This window comes from Somniosus microcephalus, chromosome 9 (assembly GCF_052327205.1).
Source record: "Somniosus microcephalus isolate GS21.2 chromosome 9, FLI_Smic_1.0, whole genome shotgun sequence".
Classification (NCBI taxonomy): Eukaryota; Metazoa; Chordata; class Chondrichthyes; order Squaliformes; family Somniosidae; genus Somniosus; species Somniosus microcephalus.
The window spans coordinates 47815526-47826913 of record NC_140995.1 but is presented as its reverse complement, the minus strand read 5'-3'; the positions used below and the strand labels follow the sequence as shown (position 1 = coordinate 47826913).

The 11388-nt window shown below is 42.8% G+C and overlaps 1 protein-coding gene across 3 annotated transcripts; it reads left to right on the top strand.

The window, feature by feature from the left end:
- The first annotated feature begins 3010 nt into the window (after positions 1 to 3010).
- LOC147112365 (syncytin-2-like) lies at positions 3011 to 8845 on the top strand. Of its 3 annotated transcripts, none has more exons than XM_085996560.1 (3): positions 3011 to 3167; positions 3370 to 3456; positions 6990 to 8845. In XM_085996560.1, exon 3 carries the CDS (start codon positions 7391 to 7393, stop codon positions 8402 to 8404), a length of 1014 nt encoding a protein of 337 aa, XP_085852686.1. In that variant the 5' UTR covers positions 3011 to 3167; positions 3370 to 3456; positions 6990 to 7390; the 3' UTR covers positions 8405 to 8845. The 3 variants fall into 3 exon arrangements, with proteins under 3 accessions (XP_085852686.1, XP_085852685.1, XP_085852687.1); XM_085996561.1 differs by having other exon boundaries at positions 3012 to 3112; XM_085996559.1 differs by having other exon boundaries at positions 3011 to 3456.
- Positions 8846 to 11388: the final 2543 nt, after the last annotated feature.

The window sequence follows — 11388 nt, the reverse complement described above, 5'->3', positions numbered from 1 at the left end:
GAGTTGGCTCATAGGTATTTACTAAGCAAGTCTGGGGGGGGTTTCTAAAGGATATACACAATACACAGGCTTATATAGCCCAAGTGGCAATTACCGGCATTACGCACACCTGGGGCTCTTAAAGGCACATACACCATAATTGCTCTTAAAGGCACATACAACACAATTCCTCCCCTTCTAGCTAACTAGTACATCATATTTTAAGTAATTATTAATTACATGTTATATGCAAAATAATATACATTGCTGTATTAATTAATTATAAGTTAGTCTCTCAGGAGGCTTCCTGACTCGATCCGGATAACGCTCGGGGGTGTAGTAGTTTCTGGTGGTGTAGTAGGTTCTTCTGGCAAGGCTGATTCGGCTTGAAGGCCAGTGTCAGGTTCATCGGGCTCCAGTATCACCGGATCGGAGGTAGATATGGGTATCTCTACTTCATCGTTAGATGTATAGAGTGGTGGTGTAGGTTGTCCCTTTTCGGATGACTTGATGATTTGGTCAGCATGGCACCTTATTATGCTGTCTCTGATGCCCACGGTATACATCAGTGGTCCTAATCGTGTGCAGATAGTTCCAGGCTGCCATTTCTCGGTACGGTAGTCCCGGGTCAAAACCGGTTGGCCTATCTGGAAGGCCCTAGTTGGCCTTTCATTCATGCCCTGAAACTGCCAGTTCTCCACGTCCCTTCGGATGTTGGGCTTGATCAAATCCAGCCAGCATCTTAGGTTTCTATTGTAGAACATCATGGCGGGAGTTTGGTTAGTAACCATATGCGTTGCATTCCTATATGCAAATAAGAAGTTATCCACCTTGTGCTGAAGTTTTATGTCTTCATTACCCATGGCCTTGATGGCCTTCTTGAAGGTCTGGACAAACATTTCAGCCAATCCATTGGTGGCGGGATGGTATGGGGCGGACGTGTAGTGCTTTACCCCATTGTTCTTTAAGAACTTTCTGAATTCTTCGGACACAAATTGCGGTCCATTTTCAGAACATATCTGCTCCGGCAGCCCATTCCTGGCAAATATGGTCCTTAATAGTGTGATGGTTTTTTCCGTGGTGGTGGAGGACATCTTTATTACCTCCAGCCACTTGGAGTGTGCATCAACTGCGATTAAGAACATTGAGTCCATAAATGGACCAGCAAAGTCGATGTGCACCCTTTGCCAGGGAGATGAGGGCCACTCCCATGGATGTAGAGGGGCCTGTGGCGGAGCATTTTGGACCTTCTGGCATCCTAGGCAGCTCTTGGTCATGTCTTCGATGTCTCCATTGATACCTGGCCACCATACAAATGCCCTAGCTAGGTTCTTCATTTTCACTCCACCCAGATGCCCCTCGTGAAGCTCCTTTAGCACTTTATCCTGGAGTTTGGGTGGAATCACCACTCTGGATCCACACATCAAGGTTCCTCGGCACACTGACAGCTGTTCTCTTCTTTGCGAGAATGCTGGCAACAGTGGTTCGCCATGTGCTGGCCATCCCTTCACTGTTAAATCATAGACCCGTGAGAGAGTAGGGTCATTTCTTGTCTCCCTTTCAATGGCAGAATTTGTCACCGGTAGACATTCCACGATGGTAGAGTGGAATATCTCTACTGGGTCTACTGTAGGTGCCTCTTCTATCATTGGCAATGGTAGGCGTGATAAACCGTCAGCATTCCCATGCTGTTTTGACTCTTTGTATTCAATGTTGTGTTGGTGTGCCCCTAGAAAAAGGGACCACCTCTGTAGTCTTTGTGCCTTCATAATGGGTACACCTTTTTTAGGGTTGAATATGGAGATGAGGGGTTGATGGTCAGTCAGCAAGGTAAATTTTTGTCCGTGTAGGTAATGGTTGAATTTCTTCACTCCCCATACCAGGCTGAGTGCTTCCCTGTCTATCTGGGCATAGTTATGCTCAGCTGAGTTCAATGAGCGTGACGCAAAAGCTATCGGCCGTTCCGAGCCATCAGGGAATCTATGGGACAATACCGCTCCTATGCCATAAGGGGATGCATCGCACGCCACTCTGATTGGTAGTGATGGGTTGTAATGAGCCAAAATTTTCTCGGATGTGATTAAGTCTTTACATTTATGGAAGGCACGTTTACAGTCTTCGTTCCATTTCCAAATCACTCCTGTCTGTAGAAGACCATTAAGAGGGTGTAGAATAGTTGATAAGTTCGGTAAAAATTTATGATAGTAATTTATTAATCCCAGGAATGACCTTAATTGTGAAACATTTTCAGGTGCTGGGGCTTTTGTAACTGCTTCAATTTTTTCAGGTGACTTATGCAACCCTTCCTTATTAATTATGTGGCCACAATATCATATCTGATTTTGGAAAAATTCGCACTTGGGGCGATTTGCTTGTAGGCCCTGTTCTTTCAGCCTAGTGAGCACCTGCTCCAAATTGGCATGGTGCTCGTTGTCGTTTTCTCCTGTTATAAGGATGTCGTCTAGGTAGCATTGAGTCCCCAGAATCCCTTGCAGGACTTGCTCCATAGCTCTTTGCCAGATAGCTGGAGCTGATGCTATTCCAAAAACCAGTCGATTGTACTGGTACAGGCCTTTGTGTGTGTTTATTGTGAGATACTTTTTAGAGGTCTGAGGAAATCTACATGATATAAGGGGTTAATTTCAAGTGTTTGCTGGGTAAAAGTTTTCAGACTTGATACTAGGCAAGTGTCGATGTGTAACTAGAGCTATTGCACGTACTCGAACTACAGCCAAGAACAGATGCCTGCCCACCTAATGGTACCAATGACCTGATAACTTGTGACCGAAAGCAAAGCTTGCCTCCCTTATATATGATTAAAGAGGACCTCCGGTTACACGATTCATGCCCTGTTATAGATTAACGGTTGACTTATGTGTCCAGGATCCTTCTGTCAATATGTTATTTCTACCTGATGATTAATCTAAAATGTATCCTGATAGAGGAACAAAGGGATTTCAATCAAACTTGTTTGTTACACTGTATAAATATAGAACGTTTACACTGTATCATTGGAATAGTAGCCTCACCCCTTGAGTGGAGGTACTGATTCCCCTTGCAAGAGAAGTTAAATAAAAGGCCTGTCCGTCTGACGAATCCAAGTGTGTATTGAGTCATTACCCAGAGCTAAGAAGTAAGGCACTTCTACAATTTGGAGGTTCCACCGAGATGGCTTGCTGTACCAATTGGTGAGTTAACAGACACCGAGTACGTTGCTCGGTTGGGAAAATCCCATCGGCCGAAGGTGGTGTTTTGCCACATTTTTGGGACTTTCCCTGCCATAAGCATAGCTGCGCACAGTCTGTTTATTCCATTGGACAGCACTGCCATCGGGTAATTGACTCACAAGGTTCGGAGGTTAAACTGCCGTTGTGACTGCTTCCCTTTCAGAAACGGAACAGAGGACCAGCCATGAGGCGCTGACGCCCCGCGAACAGGATCGTGCAGAAAAGGACTGTAGGAAGCGCTGAAATAAAGGTACCAGAGAGAGAAGGTTAAGTCAGGAATTTGATTAACTAAGGAGCTAGCGATTTATTGGAAATTGAACTAGCAAGGTTCCAGCTTGCTGAGAGAGAAGGTTAAGTCAGGAATTTGATTAACTAAGGAGCTAGCGATTTACTGGAAATTGAACTAGCAAGGTTCCAGCTTGAAGTTAGCTGGGACAAATTGAAGGCCCTTTTTGCTAAAGATTTGGCTAAAGGGAGTAGGGTAGAAGGAGAGAAGAGCTTGAAGTTAGCTGGGACAAATTGAAGGCCCTTTTTTTGCTAAAGATTTGGCTAAAGGGAATAGGGTAAAAAAAAAAGAGAGAAGAGTGGGCGGTTGTCTGAAACACAGTGTCAATGTTTAATGTTTATGAGAGTGAGTATTTAACTACTTGTTATTATCAATCAACTTTGCAGCTTTGTCCAGTAAGGCTGCATAGGTTGGGGATTTAGTAACACTTTGGTTGTTGTTTAACAAGTGTATTGTTTATTGTTTATTGTTATATGTATTAATGTTTAGTCATGTCTGATCTGTAGAGGCGTCCCACGCAGATCATAGAGTGTTACGGAATTGTTGTATGTTTTAACTAAAATATTTAAGCTGAAAAAAAACTGCAGAAGGGGTTGGAAAAGACCCAAGCCGGGGAAGTGAGTCCCGCGGCAGAATGTATGGTTGAGAAAATAGTGATGTCTTTTACATGATCCACTAAGCTATTGTGGATTCAGTATTTTCCCCAGTTAGAAATACCTTCCACGAGGGTTGAGAACCCTCGAGTTTTATACGTATGTATAGTTTATTAATCTGATCTGTAGGGGCGTACAACGCAGATCATGGATTGTCACGGGAGTTTAGATTGTTTTAAGTGAACCATTTAAGCTGCTAAAATGAGTGCTAGCGCCAGTAAGCCACCCGAGAAAGGCACGCCAGCAGCCTTTATGTTAAAGAACTGGTCAATCATCCATTGATCACCTACCAAATTGGTCCAAATGGACTGTAAATAAGACTAGACCCTTTCCCTCAGATAGTCATTTAACATAGAAAGAATTACTTGCCTCGAGAAATGTTTAACGGACGAGAGAGAAATAGAGAACAGCCAGATAAAAAGACTGCCTCTATGTTTGTTGAGTCAGAAAAAAAATTACCCCGAAGAAACACCTTTCTCCTCTATTATGGTAGGATAACAAGGTAACTATAGAAGGATGAATAGAAGGGAATATAGAGGAAGACGTGGTAGAATAAGAGGGTATGGACGATCTGGTAATTGTTACAATTGCGGACAACCCGGACATTGGGCAAACCAATGCCCTGCGAAAAATTGTCAGAACCAAACCTCCAATAATGGACCTCCGTTAGAGAATAAAGGTCCTAATTTCACTGTCCATAACCCTTTTTCGGACCAGTCAGGAGGTTACCCTACAAACGGACAGGGATTTAGGAGAAATAGAGATCAGAATTACTGACTGACACCAGCAGCCCCAGGCGCCACAGACCACCAAATGCCCGTTGTTTCTTTAAATTCACGCAGCCAACCTGAAGTTAAAATGCAAATAGCTGGGAGACCTATGTCATTTTAGTAGATACAGGAGCAACCTTTTCGGTGTTAGGGAAAGGATATTCTGAAGGAATGCCTATTAATGGGAAAAAGACCCCGATAGCTGGATTGGCTGGAATACTACAATGCTTGAATCAATCGACTCCCCTCACAGTAAAAGTAGAAGAATTTGAGGAAGAACACTCCTTTCTGTTATCAGGAGATGTCTCTATGAATTTATGTGGAAGAGACTTGCTGTGCAAAATGAATGCTACAATCATTTGCTCCCCATCAGGAGTAACGGTAGAAATCCAAGTAGATAAGGCATATGCGTACCCAGTAACAGAAATAAAACACCCTGTTCTTTACGCATGGGAAATTGCCGACCCAAGTTTGAGTCCCAAACTTGTCAGTCTGTTAGGAGCGTGGGGATTCGTTACAAGCTCCATAAAACAATACCAGGAATCCCTGAAACTAGGGAAATGGCATTCAAAATTGCACTGCACGGCCTGCTATGACAAAACAGGACAAGATTATCAGCCGTTTTTAAATTTAAAATACCTCCTAACTATTAGACTGCACAGCCCTATAAAGTTACAATTAATCCAGCTGCACCATTACCCAAAAGGTCACAGTATCCATTGTCAGAGAAAGCAGAAAAAGGAGTTGAGCCAGTGATGAGATCATTGTTAAAACAGGGAGTTAACGCCGGATAGAATAAAGGTTGTTTGCAACACATCGTTGCCAAAAACTAAAGGAGAAATGAAGCATTTTCTAGGAATGACTGGCTATTGTAGACAATGAATACATGAGCATGACAAATTTGGAAAATTCGCGGTTACCTGACTTCCTCGGGAACCCAGATTAAAAATGCACAAGAAGTGAAAAATCTTTTACAAGCTATTCAGAGACGTAAACAGATTGCAATTATTAAGTGCCAAGCGCACACGGGGCATTTGGACAAGGTTGCGCTTGGAAACGCTGCTGCAGATAGCGCTGCTAAGTCAGTAGCTATATCAAGTACTGAACGACAAGTTTCAGCCTTCCCTGTTAGGGAAAAGCCAGAGATACCGCAGCCCCCGTCCTTAGATGATGTGCTGACCCATCAAAATAGGGCCAGTTCTGATGAAGTAAAGGAATGGGTTGTTAATCATTGTTTTAAAAACACTGACGGCTTATGGGTTCATCATGACGGCCGCATGGTGGCACCCAAATCATTACTATCACCAATTGCCCGATGTGTTCATAAATTCACCCATGCGGGCAAAAGGGGGATGGCGGACTATATCCTCAAGACCTGGTATGCACCAGGAATCTCAAAAGTTGGCAAAACAAATATGTGAAAATTGTATTATCTGCCAGACCATGAATGCAGGAAAAAAAAAATAAAGAAGGTACAGCCCGCATCCCATCCAAACCCCATGGGTCCTTTTGTACACTTGCAAATGGATTTTATTGAACTACCTGTGTGTATAAGCTTTAAATATGTATTAGTTATTGTTGATATGTTTTCAAGATGGATTGAAGCGTTTCCTTGTAGAAAGAGTGACGCCACCACTGTTGCTAAATGTTTATTGAAGGACATTGTGCCTCGCTTTGGGATACCAGCAAAACTGTCAAGTGACAATGGGTCCCATTTTACAGGAACAGTGATTAAGGAACTATGCAAAGCCTTACAGATTAACCAGCACCTCCATTGCAGTTATCATCCACAGTCGGCTGGACTAGTGGAAAGATATAACGGGATGCTGAAAAACAAGCTTGCAAAACTGTGTAAAGAAACTGGACTTAAATGGGTTGATTTGTTGCCCATAGCTTTAATGATAATGCGGTCTGCTACCAACAGAACTACAGGATTGTCGCCTTACGAGATCGTCATGGGAAGACCACAGAGATTGCCCTTTTCGGCACCTTTAACAGCTAAACAAATGGACATTCATAAAATGGAGGAAGATATGTTGAGTTATTGCATTGCACTAACCAAATGCATTTCTAGTTTCCATCAGCAGGTAAAGGAAGCCCAGGTCGGCCCCGCTGAAGGAAAGTGCCATACTTTCGAGCCAGGAGATAACGTCTACATAAAAATCTTCAAGTGAAAGAATGGCCTTCAACCCAGATTTGAGGGACCCTTCCAAGTACTCCTGACCACAAACACCGCTGTAAAAGTAAAGGAGCGACCAACATGGATACATGCGTCCCATTGTAAGAAGGCATCAGTTGAAGATGATACACTGCCAAGATGAACTGGATTTGGACTCTAATAAGACTGTTCCCTTTGTTAACGATAATTGAAACTGCCATATTGACTTATCAGATCCCCTGAAGGGCAAACCATGCATAGAAGAATGTGTACTTTTAAACAGTGATTTCTTTTATATTATATGCTATAACGAGACTATGAAGGTTCAGCTTCAGGATCACACTATGCAGGTACCCCCGTATCAACCCCTGAGTCTTAGGATTAGGCAGGATAAGGTAGTAGAAGAAGATAGATGGAGTGAGTGCAAATGTAACTACACTTTGACTAAAACTACTACTAAACCACCGGGTGCAGTCGAATGGCCCTATTGGGGATGGTGGAACCTGTCCACAGTACAAAATTTGACTAGTAAAAAAATCTGGAAAGGAGAACACGGAATAGGAATGATGCACCAGATATGGAACAAATTTGAAGCCTATAATAACACCTATTTCATCTGTGGGCATAGAGCATACCCCTGGTTACCACAAAATTGGACTGGGTCATGTTATTTGGGATATGTAGTGCCTTATATACATCACATTTCATCTTTGGATAGCCACCCTGGGACACGAGCAAAACGAGCCATTACAGAAACTGAAAGGTTCTTTGCTATAGCATTTCCCTGGTATGGAACAGGGAAGTTAACAAGAGAATCTATAAATATGGCAGCAGTGTTGGAACAAATAGCCAATGATACTGCAGATGCTCTTAGTGATGTAAACGCAGAAATGGTGGCTTTGCGCACTGTTGCCTTACAAAACCGCATGGCTCTGGACTATTTGTTGGCAAAAGAAGGGGGCACATGTGCAATCATAAAAACCGAATGTTGCACCTATATCCCAGATAGCTCAGAAAATATCACCAATCTGGTAAACCACATAAAGAAGGCCGTAGAGAAACTACGTCAACCTGAACCATGGTCAATGTGGGATTGGATTTCAGGATGGGGAGGAGCATTGGGAAAGCAAATTTTGGAAGCTTTTATCGCAATTGTGATGATAATAATTTTAATTAGTTTATTGATTGGTTGTTTAAAATTATTGTGTACAAAAGTCCTTTCCTTATTAGCGTCAACTCCTCCAGTACCAATGATGTCTGAATATGAGGATATTAAGGGTGAGACCTTTGATGTAGAGTTTCTTAAACTTAGCGAGATAGATTGTCCTTAGAAAGGACAAAAGGGGGGAATGAGGAAATCTACATGATATAAGGGGTTAATTTCAAGTGTTTGCTGGGTAAAAGTTTTCAGACTTGACACTAGGCAAGTGTCGATGTGTAACTAGAGCTATTGCACGTACTCGAACTACAGCCAAGAACAGATGCCTGCCCACCTAATGGTACCAATGACCTGATAACTTGTGACCGAAAGCAAAGCTTGCCTCCCTTATATATGATTAAAGAGGACCTCCGGTTACACGATTCATGCCCTGTTATAGATTAACGGTTGACTTATGTGTCCAGGATCCTTCTGTCAATATGTTATTTCTACCTGATGATTAATCTAAAATGTATCCTGATAGAGGAACAAAGGGATTTCAATCAAACTTGTTTGTTACACTGTATAAATATAGAACGTTTACACTGTATCATTGGAATAGTAGCCTCACCCCTTGAGTGGAGGTACTGATTCCCCTTGCAAGAGAAGTTAAATAAAAGGCCTGTCCGTCTGACGAATCCAAGTGTGTATTGAGTCATTACCCAGAGCTAAGAAGTAAGGCACTTCTACAGGTCTCCTCAACCTCCATCTGTAGGTATGCCTGTGCCAAGTCAATTTTTGTGAAACGTTTCCCTCCGGATAGTGAGGCGAAAATATCTTCTATCCTCGGACGAGGATACTGTACCGTGTGAAGGACCGGGTTTACAATCACCTTAAAGTCCCCACAGATGCAAAATTTTTTCTGTTCCTCAGAGTTATTTTTCAATGTTTTTTTCATGACTGGAACGATGGGTGTTGCCCATTCGCTCCAATCTATTTTGGATAATACGCCTGCCTTTTCCAAATTCTTCAGCTCTGCCTCGACTGCCAGACGTATTGCGTATGGCACCGGTCTTACCTTAAAAATTTTTGGAATTGCTGTATCTTCCACTTTTATTGAGGCGGTGATGCCTTTCAAGGTTCCTAGTTTCTCTTGAAACACTTCTTTGGCGTTGGCCAAGATGTCTTTTAATCGTTCAGGTATGATGTCATCATTGTTTTTTTCCTTACTGGTGACCGTCAGTGCCTGAATGGAGTGCCAGTCTAAACATATCTCCCTTATCCATTCACGTCCCAACAACGGTGGACCACCATCTTGTAGAATGTATAAATACAACTTTTGTATTTCTTTGCCGTTGTATACCACAGGCACCCTTATTTTTCCTTTGGGGTAGACTTTCTGCCCCGTATATGTTTTTAAGATAATGGATGTGTCTTTTAGAGGTATATGCGAAAATAGCCTCTCGTAATCTCGTCGATTTATTGCGGTTAGAGCTGATCCTGTATCTAGCTCCATTTTAACTGGGGACCCTGCTATTGTGAGGGTAACCCAAATGGTTTGGTAATCCTCTTTGGCAAGTACATTATGTAATTTGAGACAGCTTAGTCTCTTGTTTCCGGAGTCACTATCGCTATTCTGGTCTTCGGAGCTATTGTCCGTCATCATTTGTTTCTTCCTGTACTTTTATTTATTGATTTTTTGTTTTCCGTCAGTGGATTTATTTTGTCCAGATTGGCATACCCGTGCAATGTGTCCAATCTTACCACATTGCCTGCATGCTTTGCCCTTGAACCAGCAGTCCCTCTGGTTATGGGTGGATCTGCCGCAGCGATAACATCTTCCGAACTCCTGTGTCATTTTATGGGTGCCGAAGTCCTGTGTCTCTTGTTGTATTTCTGCAGCTCCTTTTGCTGCTGCTTCGTATGATACAGCCATACTGAAAGCTTTGTCCAATGTTAAATCTTTTTCAGAAAGCAGTTTTTTTTGTGTTCCTTCACTTAATAGACCGCAAACAAATTTGTCTCGAAGATAATCCGATAGTCCTGCTCCGAATTGGCAGTACTTTGATAGCTTTCTTAATTCGGTTAGGTAATCAGCGTTACTTTCATTCTTGTGTTGATTTCTCTTGAAGAACTTGAATCGTTCCGCTATCAGCAGCGGTGTTGGGTTTAAATGCTCCTGCAGGGTATCAACAATTTCTTTAAAAGTCTTGTCCTTTGGTTTGGCTGGAGTGATTAAATTTTGTAACAGCCCGTATGTCTTCGCGCCCATTAATTCAGAAGTACTGAAGCTTTTTTTTCATCTGCTATTCCATTTGCAGTGCAATAAACCTCTACTCTTTCCACATATGTGGTCCAATCTTCTATTTCGCCATCAAAAGCCTCAATATTACCAGATTTAGGCATTTCAGAGAAGATATGGCGATTCCCGCGTTTTTTTTTCTCTGTAGAAAAATATGGCGCTTCCGCGCGTTCCCGCCGCTGCTACCGATAACAACGCTGTTTTACTGTGGTTTCCGTTTATTCACTGTTGGAGACTCGTTCCCGACGGAGGTCTAAACGCTGACCTGCTTGCCGCGCCGGCCTTCTCTCGAGTGCACCCTCCCAGTCCGTTATTGCTTGCCTCCGATTTCGCTGCCTGTCTCAGCTGTAGAGCCCGCCACTGGAGCTCCAGCCTGACGCCCAGGAAGGATTAGCGCAGTACCTGTCACCAGCTTGGCCAGCTGGTGAAACCACAGTTTCTCTTACTTCCTTGAGTCTTCTGGACGCTGGAGGAATCGATGTCCTTGAGGTGCTGCCGAATTGCAGGTAAGTCCGTTTCCACTTCGTCGCCACTGTAGTGTCCGTGTGTAGATAAAGACACTGAAGACAGGAGTTGGTTCATAGGTATTTACTAAGCAAATCTGGGGGGGGTTCTAAAGGATATACACAATACACAGGCTTATATAGCCCAAGTGGCAATTAACGGCATTACGCACACCTGGGGCTCTTAAAGGCACATACACCATAATTGCTCTTAAAGGCACATACACCACAGATTCTATGAGTGATCCTGTGATTGATTCTATGATTGATCACCTGATTGATTCTATGCTTGATTCTGTGATTGATTCTATGATTAATCATGAGATTGGTTCTATGATTGATCATCAGATTGATTCTATGATTGCTCATCTG

Excerpts from the sequence above, each read along its gene's own strand:
- LOC147112365 (XM_085996560.1), top strand. The coding sequence starts at position 7,391 with ATGAAGGTTCAGCTTCAGGATCACACTATGCAGGTACCCCCGTATCAA.